Source organism: Lycorma delicatula, chromosome 4, assembly GCF_047948215.1.
Source record: "Lycorma delicatula isolate Av1 chromosome 4, ASM4794821v1, whole genome shotgun sequence".
Lineage (NCBI taxonomy): Eukaryota > Metazoa > Arthropoda > Insecta > Hemiptera > Fulgoridae > Lycorma > Lycorma delicatula.
Genome location: NC_134458.1, coordinates 189,585,646 through 189,613,594, shown reverse-complemented (window position 1 = coordinate 189,613,594; position 27,949 = coordinate 189,585,646). Strand labels below are relative to the sequence as shown.

Sequence of the window (27,949 nt, the reverse complement as noted above, 5' to 3'; positions counted from 1 at the left end):
TAATGAGCCAGCTGGTTTTAATTATTCTTAGATTTATTAATGTATGAATCTTTACTCTCCTTTAAAATGTTGAAGAAATAATATAAAAATGTATCTGTATTAGTCAGAAAGTTTAATATTTTATAAATGTGTAATTAATGTAAATATAAAAAATAATGTACAACAATAGTTACAATAGTTTCATACTTTTAGTTAAGTTCACATTTTTAAATATATATTAAATATGCTGTCTACCTAGAACAGATGTAGAACTAAGTAATGTTATTTCGTCAACATTTTATAGGAAAGTAAAGATTCATACATTAATAATTCTAACAATGATTAAGACCAGTTGGTTCATTAATAAATAAGAAGAAAGAAGATGACAGGAGATGTTTACATTTAAGCAACAGGACAAAGAAAACAAATGAATCTGAACATACTGCCCATAAAAAAAGAAGTTCTTTTTTCTTATAATAACATGAGAATATCAATATAATATAAAGTATATATATCTTATACTAACACAAATATGAATTATATCATTAATATGATTCAGTAGTACAAGATAAGTCAAGTATATTTATTTTACATTTTTTTATCAATATAATGTATAACAGTGATCACAAATCAATGGCATTGTGTAAAAGTAGTAATGCAACAAGAATAATATAATAAGAATGATAATTCTAATGTTCATAGTTTCATTAATTTTGATATGATAATCATAAATATGTAACAATAATAAGCATAATCATAATGCTCAAAATATTAATAACTTGTAACAATATACGTAAATATATATTCTTGGAAACTTGTACCTATAATCTTATAGTGACTAGGATTTCTTTAAATATGTTGTTTGTGACACAAGAGAAGATGTATCCAACGGTCTGAATTGGCTAGAAAGTGTAAATAAGATGACTTATTGCAAATCTAGCGACTTATTGCATTTAACTTGTATCTATTATTCTGTAGCAACTAGGATTTCTTTAAATATGTTGTTCATGACGCAGGAGAAAGATGTGTCCAATGGTTTAAATAACCATGGTGCTATTGGTTAGAAACTGTAAATAATGATGACTTATTACACAGTCAGTGATTTATTGCATCTAATATAATATCTTTGGCGTGTGTGTTTTTTTCATTTTGTATGTGTTCTTCGTGTTGTCTGTAGTTGTTCTTTGTGCCTGTGTGGTGTGTATGCACATGTAATGTAGTATTAAAATTAGTCTGTAGAGTAGAGTGTTAGAAAAGCGTATGATTAAGATATAAATATACAGAATATTACATTATAATAACAATATATAACATTTGAAAGCATATTAATAAAATACAGTAAATAAATTACAGTGATAAAGTATAGCATCAGTTAGAAAAAATATATTATTTTAACAACATTCTCAATTAGTAACATGTGAAAAATTTTTTTATTTTATCTGTGTATTTTTTTAATTTTATTTAAATATTTTATATTTTTAAATATCAGACATTGTGAGCAAACACAACTTATGCACAGGTCTTCGAAGCTGATCATTAGCAGTCTTTAAATTGACGACTTGAACTAATTGGTCAGGACCGGATAAACTTTAGTGATAACTCCGAATTTTCATTGCATTTGTGAACAGTTCTACTTCGAGATTAATACTAAGTTTCCAGTAGACAGATTACACAAAGGAAAATGCCATTTATTTCTCTGCTGGAGATAATGAAGATAGTTCTTAGACCGTCGTTTCTAGATTGATTGGACAAACTTTTGGAGTAAATGCCAACGACCTAGGCAGTTAATTTCAGTTTCTTTGTAATCTGGTTCAGGTAAAGACATAAGTGGACAACCAACAAGAAAATGTCCAGGCGATAGTAATTCTGGGTCCCTATGATTTGTAGAAATAGTAAAAATGGGACAAGAATTAAGACAGGTTTTAACTTGTGTTAAAACCATATACAATTCTTCAAGTTGTCCTGCTACACGACATAGATAATATTTTACACTTTTAATTGCGCTGTCTCATAAGCCACCAAAATGGAGCGAATAAGGTGGAATAAATGACCATGAAATGTGGCTGAAAAGGCTTGAATGTATGATTTTAGATTTTCCTTATTCAAATAAGTCATACAAAATATTCTTGGCAGAATAAAAGTTGAAACCATTATCTGAAAATATTTGGGTAGGAATACTTCATGAAATAAATCTCTTGAATGACTGTGCAGTCCAGTCCAAGACTAATCCTAAATGAATTGCCTTGGAACTGAGGCATATAAAAAGTGCAATATAAGATTTACTTAAGTCTTTGGACCTCTGTCCGCCATGATGAATTGTAAGCGGACCTCTGTAGTTGCACAGACAGAATGGACGAGGAATGAAAGGTGGTAACTGACCTAGTTGTTGCATTTGAGTTTTTGCGTTAAAATGAAAACAATTCAAACATTTATTAATGATCAATGAAATGCTTGTTTCAGCATTTAAGATCCAGTATATCTGGCGTAATGAATGATGTCTCAATTGTATACTAGAATCCAAAAGACGTAAATGCTCAGCAGTAATAATTAATTTAGTTATATTTGCCTTTGAGTGTAGGATAATAGGATGTTTAGCTTGATAATATATAAAGAATGCTGTAATCTAACTTCCATAATAGTTCATAATAGTCCTAAGTCACCCAGAAGTGGGTCAAGTGAAATGATTTCACTTTGGTTAGAAATAATTTGATTGTTCTTAAGTTTATTTAATTCATCACTAAAATGTATGTGTTGAGACTGTTTTATGAAAAAGGTAAGGGTCTGATTTAATTCCCTTGTAGTTAAATGACCAGCGATTTGTTTGGACCAATTTAATTTAAGATTGTGCATAAATCGGAAACAAAAACTAAATGTATGAATTAAAACTAAAACAGTATGTACTAAAGATATAAACGTACGTTTTTCTATGAGTCATTCTGGATCTTTACTATAATTATTAAAGTTAATATGAGTGTTTAGCCAATGAGAAGAAAATTGTAAGAGCCAAGGAGGACCACGCCACCAAAGTCACATATTAATTAATGTAATTGGATTACAATCCTTAGACAATACGTTAGTTGGATTTTCCATAGACTTAATATAGTACCATTTAGCATTTTTGGTATTTCTTTGAATTTCAGAAATTCTATTACTTATAAATACCTTCCAATCAGACAGATTTCCATGAATCCAGGACAATTCCATTGTTGATTCTGAATACAAATGTATTTCATCAATATGCATATTCAGAACATTTATTACCTTTACTAATAAATGTGAGAGGAGTAAACAACCAGATAAATTAAGCCTTGGTAGTGATATTTGCTTTAAAGAAGCAAGTCTTGATTTGGAACAAAGTAAATTACATGAAATTGTTTAATTAGAAAATAAGGTTCGAATGTAGATACAACACCTGTAACCCTTTATGGAGGTCCAAAAATCTATGTATTTGGGTTGAGTTAACCTCAGTTCCATGTTGAATTTAATTGGACAACTTATCTTAATTCAATTAAGTGCAACTGATTGTATAATTTGTTCCATTGAGATAACATCGTTGTGGGTAATCTGTCATCCCAATTAATTTTAAGTTGCCATAAAGTTTTCATAAAACATATATGATAGAAAGCAATAGGACCAATAAGACTTAATGGGTCAAATACTCCTACAATAATAGAGAGAATAATTCTTTTAGTATTAATAGACTGAGTAATTTGAAATGATGATGTGTTTGTAGAATTGTTTCATAAAATTCCTAAGGTACGTAACTCATGTTCCTGGGCAATAGAACAAGAAAACAATATTACAATTATTAGAAAACCATTGATGAAATGGAAAACCATAATATTGGAGTAGATTAAAAACATCAACCTTTAGTTAGATAGCTTCATCTACGGTCAGAACCTGAAAAAAAATCATCAGCATAAAAATCATTTCTAATAGCATTGCATGCTAATGGGAAATCTCTTTGGATTTCATTTAAAAATTAGGCATGTAGTGGCTAAGTATGGAGTAGAAGCGGTTCCATATGTTATAGTTCTAAGTGCAAAATGTTGTAGTTGTTGATCTGGAGATTCGCACCACAAAATGCATTGTAAATTAGTGTCGTAAGGTTTAACTAGTATTTGACAATACATTTTCACAATGTCAGATGTAATGACGTAGTTATGGATTCCAAATCCAAGTATTATTGAGAATAAATCTTGTTGGACAACAGGCCCAACTAATAGTGATATTATTATTAAGAGATAAGCCATCAAAGAAAACTCGCATTTTAGTAATCAGACTTGTGAACTTAAATATTGGGTGGGGTGAGGTAAGTAATATATATCTGATTCATTAGTTAATAAATCATCAGAATTAAGTAATGACATATGACCTAATCTTAGGTATTCGTGCATAAAGGCGGAATATTCCCTTTTAAAATTAGAAATGTTGCATAATATTTGTTCCAGATAAGAACCTATTTTTAGCGTTAATGAAAGAATTACCTACCCAGATTTTATCGGATTTATGTGGTAATGAGACGATAAATCTGCCTAGATTGTTCTTAGTGGTATTAAGTTGGAAGTGTGTCATATATAGACATTTCATTAACTGAAATGGTGAAACATCAGAATCAGTTTCATGAATTTTCCAAAAATGTTCCAAGTATAGTTGAATGATATAAGTTATTGTTGCTTGTAAAAAGAGATGTAACAGTATTATTATGTTTAAATTTAGTTGGAAGACAACTGCTAAAAATATGTCCTACCTCTTGAATAATAGGATACCTTGGATCTTGAATAAATTTACGAGGTAATATAAGATCTAAATAAAATTGGGCTCTGATTAAAATATCAATATTATTTGATATGTTAAATTTAGGATCTGCAAAGAATAGATTTTGAGATAGATTAAAATGATCAGTTTCAAATGTATGTAATGGAAGGTTATTAGTTCCGACCTTGAATGAAAAGTTTTTGTATTGTGAATGCAATGTAAGTAGTACAATATAATCAGATTTGGCTAATTCATTATTTATGCCTGAAATAATCAAATTTTCTTTATTGAGTTGATTTAATCAATTTTATCAGTATGAAAGAGTTTGTTGTGTCTGTTGACACAAATGACATGAGTTATTTGAGTAACATTGATTGTTACTATGACCTTTGTGAAAACATGAGAAAACACTTATGTTCTAAAAAGTCTCTTTGTTCATCATTGCATAAGTTTAAAAATTCTTTGCATTTTTGTAATTGATTGAAATTGCAAAACAAACAATGTTTAAAATTAGATCTAGAATAATAAATAACGTTATGTTGTTTATGAATCTTGTTAACGTTTGAAGTAGGATGTTTGCGATGAAATTTAAATGCATTGTTGTAATGTTATCCTTTAACATTTCCAATACTGAATTGTGAGTTTGTAGTACTTAAACTAAGATTTTCCAGCATGTGTCATCTGGCCTCAAGAAATTCTAGAAACTCTTGAAAGTTTGGACAGCCCTTATTTGATAATATTTCCTTCCATAACCTGACAGTATTATAATCTAGTCTTGTTAGAAATTGAATTACAATGAATTCGAATATGTTAACTGGAAGTTGCAGTGCTTCAATTGAATTGAAAAGTGAAGAAATGCCATTAATGAATTTAAATAGAAGATCTGATGATTCTCTTTTTTAAAAAAATATTTTTAAAATAAATATGCATTAAAATATACAATCATAAATTTCTAATCAAATAGTTCTATTAATGGCTAAGGCTTTGTCTCTTAGTGATGGATGTAAATAATGTAATTTTTAATATTTGTTAAATCTTTTCAAGTGTGGATTAAATCATTAAATATATTAATAAAGTGAGGCCATTCAAGAATGTCACCTTCAAACAATGGTAAATTGATTATAATTTGCAATTGTAATTGTTTAAAAGCTGTGTCTACAGAATGTTCTTGATTATTTACTCTATGACGACTATTTATCTGCGAGTAATCCAATTCTTGTAATGGAGGCCTTAATTGATTTTCTTTGTCATAATAATTTTGTTCTTTATCCATAATAATTGCAATAACTAATATGGCCAAAAAACAAAGTAAAACTAAATTACACAAATAGTATTATATAGATAATGATATTAACGTAAATTATGAACCCAGATTCAATGTAGTGAAGAAACGCCAAAATAATATTTTCGTTCATTCATAATTTTATTATTGAAGATCACCAATGAAAATTGAATTTTCCAAACTGCAATGTATTTACATATATAACAATATTAGAACTTCACATATAGCGATATTTCACATAATAATTTAATTATCCGGTCTTATCCATATTTTTTAATGATCCGGTCTGGAGGACCAAAACTAATGTACCCCAACTCCTGTCATCTTCTTTCTTCTTATTTGTTAATGAACTAGCTGGTCTTAATTATTGTTAAATTATTAATGTATGTAATTGTTATATATTATATAATGTAATTATTGTATATATATTTAAAAATGTGAACTTAACTGAAGCTATTGTAACTATTGTAACATAATGTAATGATTAATTCAGTATAAATTTAAAGTAAATAAAGGAAGTGCTTAACAATAATTGGTTGTCTGGCAATTACTTAATGTATACAGTTTACACAACCGACAAATTACTCCACAGCTGAATTGTTGTACACCCCAAATACAAACTAATTAAAATAGTTAATCAAATCAACAAGAAACATACTTAATTATTATCTATTAAGAATTAAGAAACCTCCATGAACAGTACAAATATTTTACTTACTAAATATTTATTTGAAATTCTCTCCATCTGTGATTAGAACAGGTTTTATTTAATGATTTTATTGTTATTGTATAAGATATTTTAATTTGTTGTAATGTGATGATGTGTTATGTTGTAAACTTGTAGAAGAATATTGTTATACTTAATATATATATAATATATATATATATATATCTTATAATAATGTACATTTGTATGTGCTATATTTTTTTATTTAATTTGTTTTTCCCCCATTTGATAAATGTTTAGGTTTTATATATTTGGGTCACTTTTTGTTTTAGTGGTTCCTTTCTTTTAATATTTTATAGAACTACTTCTTTTTAATAGGTTTTATTTAATAAACATATTTTTCTTTGTGTGCAATGTCCATTATTGAATGTTGGCAATCGTTTGAGCAATTTCAACCTTGTCTACAGCTGATGGGAGTGAAGATCTGGTTGATCCAATGCTTCAGATTCTTCAGTCATGAAATTCTGGTCTTGGATTTCAACTTTCCGTGAAATACGAGGTGCAGAAACCAGCACTTCTCTGGATGTGTCTGACTTTATGTGCATACTCCAGGTTTTTCTTCTTAATAATCTTAAATGCTAGTACATTCTCATAGTGAATCTTGTATCTTCACCTAATCATTGCCAGTAATTGATAGACCACATCTTAAAGGCATCATTTTTGTTTAATTATGCTTCTGATTAAATCCAAAATTTGACCCTCCAGCAGCACAGAGACGATACACAGCACTTAATCTTTCTCTTCCTACATTTAAGTATAGCTGCACAGGACATTTTTTATTCACAGAAAAGCAGATCTGGCTTTTTCTTTATTCTTGGAAGTGTGACAATCTTCATTCAAGCAGCATCCTAATTGTTTAAAACTTGATACCTATCCAAGAGAAATTTTACTGATAAAAAGCCATCACGAATTTTATGTCTGCTTACTACTGTATATTTTGTCTTCCTTATGTACAGTTGTAATCAATAGCAGCCATTAACAACTTTCACTCTATTTAATGAACTATCATCCTAAACAGTTTGGCAGAAGTCAATAAATATATTTTATAACAACAAAATAATCTAAAACAAAAATAATTTTGAAATTTAACTTTAAATATCACAAAAAACTGATAATTGCTAATCTTAAATTTTAGAGTTCACCACCAAATTACAGACTTAAGAATTATTTGTAATTTTCAAATTATAAAGCTTTAATTTGTTCCAAACTTCAGAATTGAGAAAAAAAGTTTAATTTTCTTCAATTTTGGTTGAAAATATCTTGAATATTAGAGTGATATCAGGCTATTGCCTAATCATCTGTTTTTCATTTTTCCAATTCAATCCAATGCTAAGTGATTATGACAGTAGAACAAAAAAAAATTAAATATCCTCAAAATGTTTATGCTGAATGCATTTTTCATTTAAAAAATTTTCTGCTTAAGTAATATGGAATAACCAGAAGAATAACTTTACAAAATAAAAACCTATTCATCTAAATAAGATTTATTTGATGAAGAGTAAGGCAATGAAGTTGAGGCTCAAATATATCCATACAATATATGTAGTACATGTATTACATCCATACAATATATCCACGTAATACATACTTCACTATTACAAACACATTTACAATAATATTGTGAACGTATATTTACATATAAATATACAACTGATGGGGCAACTACAATCTTTGGTACTGTGATTAGCAAACATTTTACAGTACTGTTTTCTTATCACTTATTGCATTTATTAAAATAACCTTGTATCATGACAACATAACATGTAATGTAAGATACAGACAACACATTATCGATCTAATTTTTTGAATACTGCGTCAAGAAAACTGAGTATTTTAACCTTTTAATTATTTCTTATGATAGAATATTGTTAAATATTGTATGATATAACATTCACATTGACAATGTTAATATTAATATTAATGCTGTAGATTGTATAACTTCAGTTAGTATGACTTATCCCACTCTTCACACATGTTACTTTAAACTAATATCTGGAGATAGGATAGTTTGAATGGAATTTTACTGTTTTTTGTAGAAATTGCTCAAGTGAGTCTTTTTTTTAAAAAGTAATTTCTCATTTAATCATTTAAGGTAGAAACCCCTCAAGTGAGATTAAGCTTTTCTTAATAGAGTAAAATGTAGCATATAAGTGTGATGCGACCTTACCTTTTGATAGATAAATTTGAATTTCAGTTATGAATAGATTTAAAAGACAGATCAGTTGATCAATGTATAAGACCATGATGATGTAGGAGTTGAAGGCTTGAAGTGTTTTATTACCTAATGGAAGTAGCTATAAAATGCTCTTGAAATTATGGTATTGCATATGAAACATTCAGTAATTCAGTATGAAAGTAAATCAAACCCAGATGACAGCGTATGACCATCACCAGTTGCTGATTACCTGGTAATATTAAGAAATGGAAAATTTAAAATAAGTCATGATACTACTGTCTTTAAAGATTACTTAACATTAGTTAACTCTTCTAGATATTGCAGATCCTTGACATAATTTTAATGTCTTTTATATTAGAGCACTAAAAAAAGTGAAGTTAAAAAAAAAATTATTTTGTTAATATAAAAAATTACTAAATTCACAAGATATTTCACAAAGATTTTCACTAATTTCACAAGATACTTAGAATAAAAAGTATCTTTGTTAACAACAGATTTTTTAAAAAGTCTTCCGTAAGGATGAATTGCTACATCACCTTCATTTGTAACATAATTATGTATTAGCTATCTGTGTTATTTGTCTATTTAACATATTTGATAATAACGTAACTACTTAGTTTACTTTCTTGCATGCAGTTGTCAAAAATTGGCCAAATCCTCAAGCGTCATGTATAAGATTCATTTTAAAATCCCCCTTCTCCATCACAGATCATGCAAGCTTTAAATAAGCTTGCCTCGTCCTTAACTCCATGTTTATACAATAGCATTTCATCTGTTTGGGCAGAAGATCTTTCTGAACCATTTTTCAGTAAAAATTATATTTTTTTCCTAAAAGCACATAAAAACATGATCTATAATAAGAAAGTCCTCTCAGTGTAAGTAAAAGTGAATTATTCACTTTTTTATGGATTAGCTGTATACCTTTCATTTTGCATTCCTTTTTCTGTTTCCTAAATAAATACTAATTAATTATTTTTCGTGTTTATAATCACATTTCTAATGCATTTTATAATGGTCACCAATTTTATACGTGTTAATTTTTAATTTTTCAAATCAATTTTTTTTTCAGGATCAAAATCATTTTCTTCAAAACCTGATACTGTGCAAGCATTGAAAAAACCAACCAATATGTCACAATCAGTTGATATAAAAATTCAGAACCCAGGTAATATTACTTTGTAGAATTTTTCATCAGTTGTATAACTTTTTTTTCAGCTTAAATTGGCAAATATTTTATTTCATTCTTAATATAATTTCATACATTTATATAATTTTAAAAATTCATATTTAATTTTCAAACATTTGTTTAAAATATCTAAACTTAAACTTAGAAAATGCGTTCATTTAATTTTTAGGACAATTTTTTTACATTGTGTTCTATGCATCCAATTTTAAATGTATAGTACCAAAGTCAACTTGTCTATACACACAAGAAAAATTTCATAATTTGGATTGTAGTTAATTTAATATTTATGATGTTTATATAATTTATTGAAACTGAGATTTCACAGTAGATACTATTTACTATATTGTTTCCTGATTTGAGGTTTTTAATGTTAATTATGCTTGTAATCATTTGATCTTTTTTTTTAATGTTTTTCTAAGGAATTTTTCATAGTTAAAAGTAACATCAGGCAGTCAATTTTTTTTTGCAAGGGCAATTTCAACAAGATCCTTTTTCAGTAAAAATTTAATGTGAAATTACATTATATTTTAATTAGACAATTGAATTCTGAATTACGTTAAAATTTGTTTAGACAATTTATCTTTGTATTGAAACCAAGCATATATTTTCTTCTTTGACAGTGTACATCCGTGCATTTATGTTTATTGTATACATTGGCATATGTTGATATAAAGACCTGTTTAATTGACACTGAATATCAAATGAGTTGAGTATTTACCTGGTCGTATTGCTTTAGCTAATATGTTAGGATGATCTTTGTTGGATGAACTACCTATACTTGCACATTTATTTATTGTTTTTCTATTAAATAATCTGACAGTCTTCTTAACCATTCAGACTTCCTTTACTGTACAAGAGACTTTTATTTTGCAGTTTTCATGTGGCTGTTTCAGTGAAGTTAATACACAGAATGAGTTGTAGTGTGTGTGAAAATGCCATGTCTGAATGAAGTAGACCTCTTATGACTCCATAACGTATTCCCACAATCCTTCCCTTGCTTGAAACATTTTTGCAGTGCTCTTTTAGAACGGCTACCAGCTGTGCTCTCATATCTGTCGTTATGTACTTCCAGTTTTTAAATCAGGAAACATTCAGCAGCTTCTTCAACCTAAGGAAACAACAAACTATCATAAGCAGTTATTTCTGTTGAATAAGGAGACAGGTAAACCTGAGGAATTCTGTCTCTGACAAGAAATCCTGGGTTAGACGTGACAAATGTGAGTATGTTATCAAGGTGCAACTATCACTTGCATTGTATTCCCGCAGGTCTGGCCTTTTTTCCTGATTTGCAACACAATGATGACAGAATCTCCAGACAGTACTGTTTGTTGACAGTGTGGATGCATATACATGATACACAGCTGTACAATAGTCAAAAAAAAAACCAGCATTGTTTTCATTTTGCTCCTCACCTAACTTAATTTCTTTTGTCTTGGGAGATGATTGTGTCTTCCACTGTGACAACTGAACTTTTATTTCTGGGTTGTGCCCATACACCCAATATTCATCACCAGTTATGGTCATAAGAAAGTTAGTATTACTGTTGGACTTTACAACATCCTGTGCAGTATAAAAATGTATATCTTCCTATTCAAATGAAACCACTTTTGTGACAGATTTTGCAACCACTCTGTGCATATCTAAATCATCTGTTAAATTTTTGTGTTGTACCATTACTAATTCAATGTCATTTGCAATTTCGTGGATAGTAAGCTAACTATTTTCCATTATCAAATTCTGCATGTTATTAATGAGGTTTGGATTTTGGCTTGTTGACTGTCTACTTGTGCTAGTTACTCTCAGCTGAATTTTTGGTATTTTGAAAACTGTAATACCACTCTTTAATCTTTGTACAGCTTCATTTCCAAAACCCTGTTTAATCTTACAAATTGTTTTGCCTTGGCAAGACAAGTTATGTATAAAATAAAAATGTAAATGCCTACTACACAAATACACAGTAGCTGCTGAACAATAGAAACCATGTACAAAAACTAATTGTACACAAGTTTTACTACTCATACTCATACCACTTATAATATTGAAATACTTTTCCAGGAAAAAAAAATGTGGCTGGATTCTTTTTGAAGACTTAGTGTATGTAATGTTTTTGTTTAACCTCCAATGGGCTATAAAAAAAAAGATACATTGACATAAAATGATTTTATTACTAAAAGTTGAGTAGTATGTAACTTTTTCTTCTATATAATCACCAAAACAGTTGACGCATTTGTCGTATCATGACACCAGCTTTCCGATGCCCTCTTCAAAGAAGTTTGCGATCAGTGAGGTAAGGTACGTCTTGACAGCCTCCTGAAGTAGTTCGTTGGTGAAGAAGTGTTGTCCACCCACCCATGCCTTCAATTCTCAAAAGAGGTGAAAATCACTAGGTGCTAGGTCTGGATTATACGTTGGATAGTTGAAAACATCCCACTTGAATTGTTTGAGAAGATGTTGTATCATGTTGGCACAGTACGATCATGAATTCTCATGGATCAAAACCATGCCGGACAAGAGCATGCCTCCTCGTTTGTTCTGGATCGATCTGCAAAGGTGAGATAAAGATTCACAATAAACTTCCTTTGTTATGTTGTCCTCTGCTCTATAAAGTTCACCAACAAGACACATTTATTGTTCCAAAAAACTACAGCCATTGTTTTCCTGTTGCTCAGTGTCTGTTTGAAAGTTTTTGGCTTGTTTGGAGAAGTTTGCATCCACTGCTCAGACTGTTCTTTGGTTTTGTGGATTGTGATACTGGATCCAAGTTTCATTGCTGGTAGTGATAGACTTTAAAAACACCCTCCTCCTCATTATTGTAACATGAGAAACTTTAAGGCTGATGACATTCACTGCATTATGATCGTCACTCAAATTTTTGGGACCCAACATGCACACAGTTTCTGGTATCTTAGGTCTTTAGTTACAATTGTGTACAGAGAAGACCTTGGAATCTCTGGGAATTTTGCAGAAAATTGACTTATCGTAAACCTCCGTTTGTCACGGACAAAATCATCAACACGCTCAACCAGGCAAACAGTAGCAACAGACTTGGGTCCTTGCCCACCTTCATCATGGATGTACATTCGCCCTTCTTTAAATTCCCTACACCATTTCCGTACACTACCATTACCCCAAGTGTTTTCACCATATACTAGGCTCATTCTGCAGTAGATTTCATCAGTGCTACATCCTTCTGGTTGCAGAAAACATATTACACTTCACAGTTCACAGTTGGCGGGAGCATCGATTGAAACAACCGTGTTCAATTGCTTGTATCTTGGCCCAGACTAATGCATTGGAGCTGGCAATGGCAGTGGTTGTGGTGGGGGCCGGTGAAATCACACATCGTGCAGACCTGGCTCCCGCCTATCTCTTGTTTACTTAGATACACAATTGTAGGTTGAAAAAACAGCCCTTATATAATATAAATAAATAATGTTCTCTCTCTCTCTGTGTCTGTGTGCGCGCGCGAGCGCGCATATGTGAAAATCCCGATAAATTTTTATTATTGACTAAGGTTTTAACTTCTTTTAACTTTTTGTAGAGAGACCTAAAGAACTTGGAAAACAAAAATTATCATTAGAAAGGTATAGTTCTATGTTAGAAGCAAATTTAACTCGAGATCAACATACTGCCTTAACGCCAAGCACTGATTCTCCAGAAACACCTTTAATGCCTGTTATCTCAAATAAACAGAATACAACATTATCATTGCCTGGAAAGAATCCATTTGAGGATGATGAAGATTACTCATCAGGTACTCCGTTTGATGATGATGATGATTATGATAAAAATTTAAATCCATTTTCAAGTAAGTTAAATGTTATTGTTGACATGTATGTTATATGTACATTTGTATTATATTAAAAGATGGTTCACTATTAATGTAATTGGCCTGTTCAAGGAAATTTCCAAACTTTCAATATGAAAGATTTAATAAATAGTAATTAAATTGATTAAACAGAAAAGTTTGGCACAGCTGCATATATGTTAGACTAGAAATGTAAATGGCAGTTTTCATCAATTTGTGATTTAGTTCCTAATATAAAGTTATGAGTTGTGATTTATCTCTTTACAAAGCGGAGAAAACTGAACAAATTCATTATTATATGCACAGTGAATTATGAAAAATAAATGTTTTAAGGTTACACCAATTTGTAAATTGCTAACCTTATTCTTCTTTTTCCTCATATTTATTGTTTGCAGACCTATTTTAGATGAATGGCTGTTTCTTTTTATGTCATAACTAGTATCAACTTGCACATAAAACTTTGTATGAAAATTATATTTATTTCATTTCATTTTGTATACTATACAGAACACTCTGTATATCATTAGATGTTATATAAGTTACTAAAGTTGAACATGATTGTGAATAAGTCAGATAATGGCCATTATCTGGAAAAAAAAAACATTGCCAGTATACATTATATATGTTAAAAATCACAAAACTATTTCTCACAATTTTGAGTGGCGTAAAAGTCATTACCACCATTACAATTTGAAAACCATTTTAAAACTATTATTGGTTTATATCACTAGTTTTTCTATGACAGTTTGGGTTGAAATAACCTACTAAGGAGGGCTGGGACTGTTGTTTTTTGAAGAAACGGTTACAAAAGGGATCTTAACTAAAGGATAGAAATAACCTAGAAGTTTGTCATATGCTATTTCGTTTCTAAAAATTAATTTAATCATTTATATTTCCACCTTGATGACGCTGGGCCAGACTGTGGTACCTCAGGCTGTTAGTGTATTAATGAAGAAGTCTGACATCAGAGTTATAAGACAATGGATTTTCATAGATGTATTACCAAAATTACCATTCCTTTTAGGGTTATTGAAAGATACGATGTATGCCGTTAAACCAAAGATGCTTGAGAAATTAAACAAAAATATTACCTATTTGCTTCAGTATGTCTTCTAAAGCAGCTACTCTTGCTTTCAAAGAAAACTTCTTGTTTCAGTATTCTATGCATCTGTACAGACATAAACATTTTTGAGCTCAAATGTTCAGCAAGGTTAGTTGTGCATTAGTTTTAGTCGATGAACTGTGATTTTTGTGCCATTCTGTATTCTTTTAGGATTATAAGCTTTATTAATTAGAAAAGAGTCAAAAATTGTTTTATAAATTTTTTTCAGTTAATTTTTAATTCAGCATTATTAGTGTTGAAAAATATTTTGACGTTTATGAACAAGCTCTTCAAATGGCCATCAATCTCCCCATAGACTTGATTAATGACTACTCAGTGAAAGACTATTAATAAAGACTAAATCAAAAAGTATTGTACAATAATTAGCAATATCTAGTGCCGTTTTTTATTTAAACGTGCCTGTACAAAATTGAGTAATCGCTGTATTTCAGTTTACAGTTATATCTGTATGTAACATTTAAGTGATTCATAATGTAACTTTTATTGACGGAAAAAATATTATAATCAGATACAGAATTCAATAAATGCACATTTTTGTTTTCTTTTTATATATTTATTTATTTAATTGTTAAGATTAAATTTGACTATATTAACAATAATGTTTAAATATCAAAATGTTTTGTAGGTTATAATTAAAAATCAAGACTGAATGTGGATTAAAAAACAACTTTCCACCATTGAATTCTGTTTCATACATTATTTAAATTGGTTTTATTGATATTGATAATCAGTAAAATAGAGTGCGTACTATGTTGAATTGTATAAAAGTGTGTGTGTGTGCACATGCATGTTTTTATATATGTATTTATATAATCAAATAAGTAATTACCATGTTGACCACTGTGTTGATAAAATTTAATATTATATGAAATAATAATATGTTTATTATAAAACACAGTAATTAGATAAGATTTAATCATTTAGAAATTAATATAGTAAGTATAACTTTTATATTTCGCATAATATATATATATATATATATATGTTTTATAATGTATATAAAAGCCTTTTCTTAACGAAGTTTCTTTTTTAAAAAACCAAGTTTTTATTTTATTTACATATAAAATTTATAAATGTAGATATTCTTCGTGTAATATTATTTTGTATATACCTTCCCAACATAAATTTAATAAACAATGTTATGTGTACATGCTAACAGTGAGTTCAAGAATGAAACTTTTCATTACATTGTCATTGTGATGAAGTGAGTGCAAGACTGAATAAAAATTACACAAAAGATAAAGCCTTCAACATAATAACATTTCTTAGAATTACTGCATTTCCAGGGATAAATTCCAGTAATAATGCTTACATGTGCTAAGTAATATATTCTAACTATAATGTAATATAATATTCTACTATAGAAGAATATTTTATTCCACTATAGAGAATATTCTCTATGTTATAATTATAATTATACACTAATCTGTTGTTGCAAATTATCAATTTGCAATGTGCTGTAAGGGCTTCAATTAATCTTGTTTAGATTTAGGAATTCTGACTGACTGAGATACAGTTGTAATGTTTAAATAAGTGGTATCCACTACATTTTTAAAAAGATTTAAAACTGAGCCCTGCAGTTTCGCAATGAAAATAGAAATCTTTTATTTATTGAGCTAAATTTTGATGTTTTTTTTCATTCCAGGTTGATTTTATTCATCATTCAATAAAGAATGGTTTTCAATTTCAATTCATATAAACTAGATAATTTATTTTATATAGTATATATGCAGCTATCCATTGTATGTAAATGTAAAATATGCTAATGATTAATTTTTTATTCTATAGTAATTATATTTTTTGCACAGTATTTTATTTATCCTTAAATATTTCATAAATTTTTATAGAATCTGCATGTTTGTATATTTTTGCTTCTTTTCTGATAATTAATAATAATTGTGCATTATAATTTTTATTTATTTTTCATTTAACCCTTTAGTATTTGTTATCTTGTCTTTCATGTCAAGATTAAGTGATTAATTTATAAATCTTTTATACTTAATCAATTATTCAGTTTTATCATATAATGCATACTAAGCATTTGGGCAGAGTTGATAATGGGTTTTGATTTTTTTTTTCAAAAATTCCTAATCTTTAGTAATATAAAAAATTTAATAGTATATTTTTGTATGTTATTGGTTGATATTTAAATTAATGTATAAAATATTTAATTTGGTGGTGGTTAGATATTTAAACTCCGACTACTTTTTAAGAAAAAATGCATATTCAATAAAACTGCAGTTAGCTAGGTAAATGGAAACAAAATTTTTCCTCAGCTCCTTAAATAATTATATTTCTTTTTTCTTCTTGAGAGCCAAACAAATACATACCATAATTGTTTTAAATAACTTATTCACTAGGTAAGCTTAAAAGCCTGTGTATAGAAATACTTTTAGCTTATCAAAAATCCCCAAGCATTATTAGGATTTGAAATCAGAACCTTCCAGATGCAAGGTGAAGATCAGTCCATTTTAAGGGTTAAAAATCTACCTGGATTTTTTTTATATAGAATTTTACTCTGGTGGATATGATTATGATGAGCTATACTTTATATTAAATACTCGTATTTTAATTTAGATCATTTACAATAAAGAAAATTTTTGTATCCATAAAATATCAATCTCAATGAAAAACTATATAGAATTATTATTCTTCATTTTACTATTGTCTTTTGTTGCAACATTGGCCTAAAGAATGTTACATGCCTATGGTTCATGCACACTTTAACTAACCTGTACTTTAAAATAATCAGAATTTTTAAAATCATATCACACTTTTCATTTATAATCTCCAGTTTATAATTTCTCCAGTTTCTGAGAACTGTTACAACAGTTTTGCGCCCTTTTTATTCAGATGATTCATCTCTGTTTCACAGGGATTCAGAGTGTTTTGGCGCACAACTTGTTCAAGCACCCACCTCATTGCGGCAAAAAGAGTGGCAACAACTTCTGGTCACAAGACCCTGTTACGAGCAAAGGGGCCTTTACCCTTAGTCCTGCTCCCACTCTTTTAGAGCGGGGGCCATGATCTGTAACTGTATGTGTTGATCTTTGATTTCACACATTTGATCCAGTAGCGACAAAGAGGTGCAATGATGACAGGAGAATACAGAAGGTCTGGTGCCCATGACTCGCTGCAGGTAGTCGTCAAGCTTGTGGGCTTGTACCCAATATCTGGATAGAAGGAATATAGCAAGCACTTTGTTTGTATACTGTTAGGTCATGGAATCTCTGACCACTTTAGAAAGAGAGATAGGTAAGAAGCCAAGCCGTAGGAGGAGGCCGGAGCTTTTTCCTTCAACCTCCTCAAACACAGGTTCTGACAATGATGGTTCAGAAGTGGTTTGGAGGGTGACCACCCAGGAGGATATGAACCCATTCATTGAAGAGTTTTCTCAAGCCAGGGGCAGGCCTGACAGCTCTGCCCCATTGGCCTACAATGTTTTGGCAGAACTAGATGGCTTGTTTTCCTATCTTCCAAATCCAAAATGTACCAGTACAACTACCAAGAAGAGTTATTGCCTCATCTCGAATTCTTCCGAGCGGCTTTCACAGCTGTCATTGAGGGTTTTGAAAATCTTGCCTCGAAGCCTAAGAAAGTAACTGCTGTTCATAAACCGGCCTCAGCCCCAATGCAGTCATATAGGTACGCTAAGGTGGTTAGGAGAGGGCATGAAACCAGCCAGTCCAAGAAACTTGAGGTTACATTTGTCAGCAGAGTAGAGGGCTCGACTGTGACCAGCAGTCAGCTGAAGAAAGACCTCCAAGTTGCCCTTTGAGGTGACTGAAAAGGTCTTAAGATCAGGAGCATCAAAGAGACCAGCAAGGGATTAGTTGTGGAAGCGGATGATACAGCGACAATTTATGCAATTAGATTCCACGGCGGTTAAGCAATTAAATGTAAAAATAGACACGAAGAGAACACGTAGGACCCATATTACAGTCTATGATATTGACCATAACTTTACCAATGAAGTTATCTTGTCCCTCATTAGGGAGCAGAACACTGATTTGAATGAAGCCGCCTTCTGGCAGGACTGCAGGTTGGTCTTTAAAATGGGTAGGCATGATACCCAGAAATATCACTGAGTCTTTGAGGTAAGTTCTGGTCTCTTTCAAAAATTTATGTCTGCAGTCAGACTATTTATCGATTTAGAGTCCTACCAAGTAAAAGAGTACGTGGATGTCCAAAGATGTTTCAAGTGCTGCAGATATGGTCACAGGGCTAGATTTTGTAAGTTTGCTTGGTGTGTGCCCAGTTTGGCGAGGAGGGCCACAAGCATGACATTTGTTCGCATAGGTCCAAGGCTCCAGCCTATGCTAACTGTAAGAGGTTGCACAAGAATCATGAGCACCCAGTTGTTAGTAAGGAGTGTGACTGTTACATAAGGGCCATTCCGCTGTACTTTAATTCCTTAGTTGGTTAGGTTCAGTCAACTAAATGCCCAGGGTACTTATGTAGTCCAGGTTGAGTTAGGTGAAGTTGTAGAGAGACAGAGCCTCAATGGTGTCCTTCTGTGCAGCACCCATACCTAATTATAAGTGATCTGCCAGGCTTTCACAGCTGGAAACAGTTTTGTGTATGGCATACCTGTATGTCTGCTATTCTATGCAGGAAATCACTTGATATGGCAGGTCTCTGATACACATCATGTTGGGGTCAGACTTGCCATTTACGGACAGATCCTTACAGTTGTTAGTTCATATTCCCAATACAGGGATCCCACTGAGTAACACCTAGCAAGATGGGATAGGATCCTTCGTATTGTTGGTAATGATCCAATCCTTATTGGCGCTGATGTTAATGCGAAGTCACTTTACTGGCACAGTGGGATCACTGTTGCTAAAGCAGTGGCTTAATTGACAGCTTCATCGCTCAGCACAATTTTGAGGTCTTTAATGTTGCAGACCAGTTGGCCACTTATGTTGGTACAGTTAACAGACAAAGAGCCTTTTCAGGTACAAATATTGACATCACCATTGGTAGGGACATCCCTGGCAGGGTCCTTGACTGGTCTGTGGTCGACAACTGTTATAGCATACATGCATGGTATGTTTCCTATAGTGTCTGATTTAGGTGCGATTGGATGGGTCTCCCCCAATTGCTATATCACACAGTTTCTCTCTGAGCATGGTGCCTTTTGGGCGAGTTTGGTGAGGTTTTGTTTGGTGGATTCAAGTCAATGCCCGGATTGTGGGACTGATGATATAGTGGACCATGTCCTCTATATCTGTCCCCGATACGAGGTCAAACGTTACTAGCTGTCGGGGAACTTGAGAGAACATATTCCTTTCTGGATCTTCTTATCAACTGGATGATCCATGAGGAATGGTCCATAGTTGCTGGTTTTTTTCGCACCCTTGCTGTGTGTAGGTCTGCAGAGGGAGTTTTATCAAGGTACTTGATCATGGTAGGATCCCGGGTGGGTAGTGTTCCGGCTTAGATATTGGATTGGTAGAGGTAGGCGCATGGACATCGTGCCATTATATTGGTATTGTTTGTGATTTGATTTGGGGTTCCCACTGGAGGGAGTGGCTGCGGTGTCTGGATATGGTAACCTGTGCAACTGGGGGCGTCACTTCCCTCTGCCGGTGGCAGTCCTGATTGTGACTTGGTAATACTACACGAGACACCATGATGGAAGCGAGTGGGGGTGCGGGGTTTTCCCCAGCTCCTGCATGAACCGGAATGAAGTTACATTCCCCTTGTTGGGTGACCTAAATTGGTTGACTTATTTGGGTATAGGTCTGAATTTCTATGTTGCATAAAACATAATTTTGATTGGTGTGAGTGTAGCACTGATTTAACTTTAAACTTGTTTGTTTTCTGAGGCATTCACAGTCACAAACGGTGCTGTCAAATCTGGAGTAGGCACGGGGTTTGCACTTTTGCATTTTCGGTTAGTTAGTTTGAGGGAATCATGTTAGGTTGGATGTGAAGATGTCCATTTGAGGCCTACTTGAAGCTGAAATTTGATATGTATTTTACTGATGCAGATGACCTCTAGTAAAGCCCATAAGGGCAGGTACAGAGGGGGTAGTGTGGTGACTGAAACTGCCACATGGAAGGTGTCTTCCCCTACGGGGTCAGGTACCGTTGATTTCAGTTATAGATGTATAGCTTTACTAAATACTCTATCACACGTTTTTATCTCCACCCTAGCACAGCGACTTCTACAAACTGAGCAGTGAGAATAGAATAATGTGGATTGCAACCGCAAGGGGATTACATTATAATATATTTATGTTCATATAGTAATAATTAATTGTACTCATTTAATAACATCAATAAATTAAAAAAAAAAATGCACTGCTTTATTTATGGAATTTAGCAAATTTTCTAATGTCTTTTCGACATTGTTCATTACATATTCAATTAATTATTAAAACTAGGTCTTGACTGGAAACAAAAGTTTATTTTAATTCTATAATGATGCACAAATGAGAGTTCTTTTGAATTTAGAATTTTTCTTAGTTATTACTGTTAAACACTTTATAATTAATTTTTATGTTCCCAAAAAAATTTCGTGTACTGTCCAAAATTTGACCTGCTTATGAAACAATTTATACGTTTCCAAATTCACCAAATATTATAATTCCTTATTAGGTTAGCGGTTTTAAAATTATTTTTCTCCATTCATCATGTCATTTTTCTCTCTTAATCATTTACATTAGTTCACAAATAATTTTTATTTCCAAATTCAGCAAATAAGTTTTTTCAGTAAATTATTTTTTTTCATTCTTACTGCTAAAAGCTTCACAATAAATTTTAATAATTGTTAACAAAATTATTTAGCATCCCAATCATCTTTAGTTGTAATTTACAATAAATTTTTAGATTTTGAAATCCAACAAACATATTTTAATTCCTTCTTAACATGTTAGCTGCTTTCCAATTTTTTCCCTTATCCTTCAATGTTAACAAGAATATTCTAAAATAATTTAGATCAGTTCGACTGATCTTTTGTCCTAATTAACTATGAAATTTTAGATATATATTTATATATATTTTATATATATTTTTGTTGCCTGCACACTACATGACAAAATATGTCAAAATACCAGAAAGTTGGCAGAGTAAAAATTATGCCTTTTCATTTTTAGAAGTAGTTAGTTAATACAGTAGTAAAAAAAGAGATGATAAATGAAATTAAAATTGCTGATTTTCATGCCTTAATTATTGATGAAAGTACAGATATTTCTACAACAGAATGTTTAATTTTATATTTTAAATCATTGAGAAAATCTAATCAATATAAAACAATTTTAGGCGGAATAACCCAATTCCTGTGATTCCTTTTCAATTTCTCTGCAATTTTACAATTTTATTTAGACAATCAGATTGATTTACAAAAGCTCATTTTGTTTACTTTCTGATGGAGCTTCTGTGATGTTGGGAAAATAAAATTCTATAGCAGCTAAATTAAAACAGTGTACTACATTTGTTTCAACAACATGTGTTGCATATCGTTAAGATATGTGCATTTCTGATGCTTGGAAAGAAGTTAAAGTGACAAAAGATATTAAGTGTGTGGTAAGAACTATTTATACTCTTATTCTCAAGATCTACAATGAAGTGAAATAAATTTAAAGATTGATGCTTCTGAAAATGAAGCTATAATTTTCAAGGCCATCAATGAGGCAAGGTAACCCACCTTGCTTCATTGGTCTTTGATAACCACCAAGGCATTTTGCTGTAAAGGCGATAATTAGTATGCTTTAATGAATGGCCGCTTCTGGGCCTCTGGTCCCGTACTGTAAACTTGCTTTGCAATACTGGTGCGATTTTCTGCAAGAAGAATGTTCTACATACACGTCGTCAGGGCTGTACAACGATCGGTGGCAGTTACTTAGCCTGCGTTGCTGTGAAGTATTATAAGGAACAGCGGTGTCGTGTGTTGAAAGGAGGGCCACCGACGGCCAAATAAGGAGATTTTCTTTGTGTGTTGGTGTCCCCATCTTTGTAGTTCGTGAGGCCAAGCAAAGTTCCAGATCCTCTGGCAGGCTCGGGAAGCGATTTCGCTCCGACCTTGCCAGTGGTCTATAGTAGGAGCTTTTAAGCTTTGATTGTTTCGAGCAGGTTGCGTAAGGACAGGTGGCCTTGCTCGGAATAACTAAGCGAAAAACGCCCACCTGTTTTGTAATAGGTGATAGGATTCTTTCAAATTGCAGCTGTTGTACCTGCCAGTGCAGTTGGTGTATTTTCTCATTGCTAAGCTGCTGTGGAGCAATCCGAGGGAGATTGCCTCGAGAACGTGGTTGTTTTAGCCAAGGACTTGGTTACTAGTGACCCCTTTCTACCAAAATAAACTCAAAAAAGGAATCGCACATTTCGGTCGAGTTTCGACAATTCCTTTCTTTTTCCTGGTTAGCGTCAGGTAATTACCGTTAAGATAATACTTCAGAGGATGATATGTATGAGTGTAAATGAAGTGTAATCTTGTACAGTCTCATTTCAATCATTCCTGAGATGTGTGGTTAATTGAAACCCAACCACCAAAGAACACCATATCCACGATCTAGTATTCAAATTCGTGTAAAAATAACTGACTTTACTAGTACTTGAACGCTGGAACTCTCGACTTCCAAATCAGCTGATATGGGAAGACGCGTTTACTACTAGACCAACCCAGTGGCTTAGAGTTTCGACAGTTAGTTGACTCGTACCTTTCCAAGTGTGCTTTGATGGTTTCTGATCTGGCATTAAAATGCGAGGGCCTACAGGGCGCTAACCGAGCCCTAGATTCGGTCGTTGATCGACTATCTGGCAAGGTGGAAGAAGTCAGGACTTCAAACCGATAACAGGGAGGGTCCTTGGCGAGATCCTTACCTCTTTAAAACGGGTGTAGATGAAGGTGAAAAAGCCTGTCTCCTTCGCTGCAGTAACAGCCCCACCTGAGCCTAAGCGGGTTAGTCCCCGCCGCCAGTTCAGGAGTCGGCTAACAAAATTAAGCGGACCACCGTCAAGGTGGTCCCAGTAACGCCTGGTCCGGGGGCTTCATCTACGATGACGGAGCTGACCCTGAAGAAGGTCCTGGATCCACGGAGAGAAAAGTTCAAGATCTCCCGGGTCACGAAAACAATTATATGTCCTGGAGGTCGTAATTGCGCAGCAGACGAAGTAGCTGCTGGAGGCCGACGTTCTGAAGAAGAACGGGCTGAAGGCTTAGTTTCTTGCCGAACGGAGGCTTCAAATATTGGTGTATGATTTACCAAGGGCAACGAGGCCAGAGAAGCATGAAATCCTCAAGGCGATACACAGCCAAAATCCAGTGTTGGATATGGCTGTTGAGGACTTTCTCAAGGAAACCAGGGTGATCCGACAGTTGCAGGAGAAGGAAGCCTCAAAGAACCACTGTGTGATTGAGACCTTGCCTAAGATCCGGCAGGTCTGGGTGGCCAGTGGCCAGCTGTTCCTTGGGTGGACCTCTTGCAGGGCCGCTGACCATACAGAAGTACCCCGGTGCTTCAAATGTCTAGGCTTTGGTCACACCTCTCTCCGTTGTAGGGCACAGTTAGAGATGTCTGGCTATTGCGCCCGTGCAGGGCACAAGGCAGTTAATTGTCCTACTAAGAACGCGCCTGCAAATTGCGCTTCTTGTGCCTTGTTGAAAGACTTCGATGCCGGACAGGGCAGACAATGAAGGTCGCACGAAATAGCACGGGCGACGATCGAGCATAATACGGCGTATGGCGACGCTTGAATTGGGGGGAAGCTTTCGAGTACGGTCGTCACTATATTGAACCCTTACGCCTGGGGCAGATAAACCTGCACCATTCCCGGGCGGCCACCAATGAAGCCATGAGAATCCTTGAGGATATTACCTAGAGGTCCTCTTGATCCAGGAGCTGTACACGGTCGGCGATAGGGTGGTCGGCTTCCACGGGGTTGATGTTATTCATTCTCGTGGGGAACGGCCGCTCTCTGCGATCGTAGTCGGCTCGGTCTCGTTGGGTGTCTTCTGGATGCCTCAGTTTTCTGACGAGCGATTCACCATCGTGCGAGTCACGAGGGGTACGCTCGATGTTGGACTGGTGTCAAAATACTTCCAACTTGGATGTAATGTCGATGACTTGTTGGCGAAGTTGGGGCGGATTCTGGACAGTCTCCCGGGCAAGAGTGCTGGTTGCTCTGGACGCTAATGCCAAGTCTTCCGCCTGGGGTTCACCGCTCACCGACTCCAGAGGCGCTAGTCTCGCACAGTTCGTTGAAGCCAAGAACCTCTACTTGCTTAACGAGCCAGAACAACCGCCAACTTTCTCTTTCGAACTGGGGGAAATTTCCATTACATCGACATCACCTTGGTGACGGCCGATCTCCTTAAGTGTACAGGTAGTTGGACTGGCTGGCCTCGAGGCCAGTGTGAGTGACCATAGACTTATAACCTATGAGATCGCTTACGGTGGTGGTCCAAGACCTAAGGGGCCTAGATCAGGACAGGCTGCGGCTGCCTTTCAGGAGTTGGAATGGCGCATGGAGCGCAGGGAGGAGGTGGAATTTATAGCTGAACAATTCGGCCGGGCCATCAAGACTGGCTGCGATGCCAGTCTTGATTGCCAGATGATTGGTGGCCTCAGCTAATGGACTAACCCTTAGGTAGTCCACTGATCGGAGAGTGTCTGGAGCTGTCATGACCGCTGCTTCCAGAGAACAGTCTGTTAAACGCAGGCAGAAAACGGGAAAAAAGTAGTGTTCCTCTGACCTTAGCATGCTGCGTGCAGGAGTTAGGTCTGCTAGGAGAAGATACCAGCGTCGCCCCCTAACGGGGATTATCGTATATGACGTGCGTTCTGAGGATCTACCGGCGCGCCCGTAATGAGTACATTCATATCATCAAGGAAGCCAAACTCAGTTTTGGTAAGACTCCATGCGCGAGTTGTAGCGCAACACTTGGCAGCTAGCGAAATCATGTTACCGGCCAAAAAGCCATTGCATGTGCAGTTCAGTGTTCGATGCGGTTTGTCACCAAACTTAAACATCTGTGGTTACTTACCAGGCGTTTCTGGATACTCTGGGGGTTGCTTTCCGACTTGTTGGAAGGTGGCTTTGGTGAGGGTGCTCTTAAAATCACAAAAGGATGTGAGGTCAACAGTTAAAGACCCACCAGCCTCTTGCCGGTAATCAGCAAGTTTAAAAGACTGCTTGTGGAACGGCTCTGGGAAAACATCGATATGAATTCGCTTCTAAATCAAGACCAGTATTGGCTTCATGAAAGGGGTTGGCACCGAGGGTTGCATCTAAAATGCTCTTGCCGATGTGGAAAGTGCCAACTGTAAATATGTTTTGGCAATTATTATTAACATAGGGGCAGCATTTCCTTCTCTGTGTTGGAGTTCTGCCCTCTATGAGTTGTAATGCCATAATGTTCCCATAGCCTTGCAGGCCATGGTACGTGATTAGTTGTCTGATATGTGGTTCTGTTTAAGGATGTGCACCTAGTTGTGGAATAGTCCGTCACCAGGGGAAGCCCGCAGAGCTCCATCCTCAGTCCCTTGCTGTGGAAACTGGCATTCGACGGATTTTTGGGACTGACATTTCTGGAAGGGGTCACAACCCAGGCTTTCGCCGATGACTGTCTCCTGTTAGTTCGTAGTAACTCACGGCCGCAGCTGGAAGACGGGAGCGCAGGCGGATTTGTCAACCGCAGAGGGCTGGATGGACATTCAAAATTTAAAGATTTCCATGCCCAAGACGAGAGATTACCGATAGAGGGACATTGACAATTAACAATTTACTGTACATACACATTATCTCACACACGAACACACACACACACACACACACATCCGCAAGCAGAGAGAGAGAGAGAGAGAGAATACGAGAAAGTGTGATAGAGAGACATTACCGATAGAAAGATATTGACAATTGACAATTTACTGTACATACACATTATCTCACACACACGCACACACACACACACACACACACACATACACTCTCACACATCCGCAAGCAGAGAGAGAGAGAATGCGAGAAAGTGTGATAGAGAGACATTACCGATAGAGGGACATTGACAATTGACAATTTACTGTACATACACATTATTTCACACACATGCACACACACACACACACATCCGCAAGCAGAGAGAGAGAGAGAGAATGCGAGAAAGTGTGATAGAGTGACATTACCGATAGAGGGACATTGACAATTGACAATTTACTGTACATACACATTATCTCACACACACGCACACACATACACTCACACATCCGCAAGCAGAGAGAGAGAGAGAGAGAATGCGAGAAAGTGTGATAGAGAGACATTACCGATAGAGGGACATTGACAATTGACAATTTACTGTACATACATATTATCTCTAACACACACACACACACACACACACACACACACACACACACACACATACACACTCACACATCCGCAAGCAGAGAGAGAGAGAGAGAATGCGAGAAAGTGTGATAGAGAGACATTACCGATAGAGGGACATTGACAATTGACAATTTACTGTACATACACATTATCTCACACACACGCACACACACACACACACACACACACACTCACACATCCGCAAGCAGGGAGAGAGAGAGAGAGAGAGAGAGAGAGAGAGAATGCGAGAAAGTGTGATGGAGAGACATTACCGATAGAGGGACATTGACAATTGTAATTTACTGTGCATACACATTATCTCACACACACGCACAAACACACACACATATCCGCAAGCAGAGAGAGAGAGAGAGAGAATGCGAGAAAGTGTGATAGAGAGACATTACCGATAGAGCGACATTGACAATTGACAATTTACTGTACATACACATTATCTCACACACACGCACACACACACACTCACACATCCGCAAGCAGAGAGAGAGAGAGAGAGAGAATGCGAGAAAGTGTGATAGAGAGACATTACCGTTAGAGGGACATTGACAATTGACAATTT

At 34.2% G+C, this 27,949-nt stretch overlaps 1 protein-coding gene across 1 annotated transcript in view; it reads left to right on the top strand.

Annotated features, from left to right (window-relative positions):
* The window catches only part of LOC142322775 (vacuolar protein sorting-associated protein 11 homolog), a 94,307-nt gene extending 80,527 nt beyond the window's left edge, over positions 1–13,780 (top strand). Inside the window, exons 16-17 of the mRNA XM_075361851.1 lie at positions 9,992–10,087; positions 13,650–13,780. Coding sequence (XP_075217966.1) covers positions 9,992–10,036 — 45 coding nt within the window. The 3' untranslated portion in view covers positions 10,037–10,087; positions 13,650–13,780. The remainder of the gene's footprint in view (positions 1–9,991; positions 10,088–13,649) is intronic.
* The last annotated feature ends 14,169 nt before the right edge of the window (positions 13,781–27,949 follow it).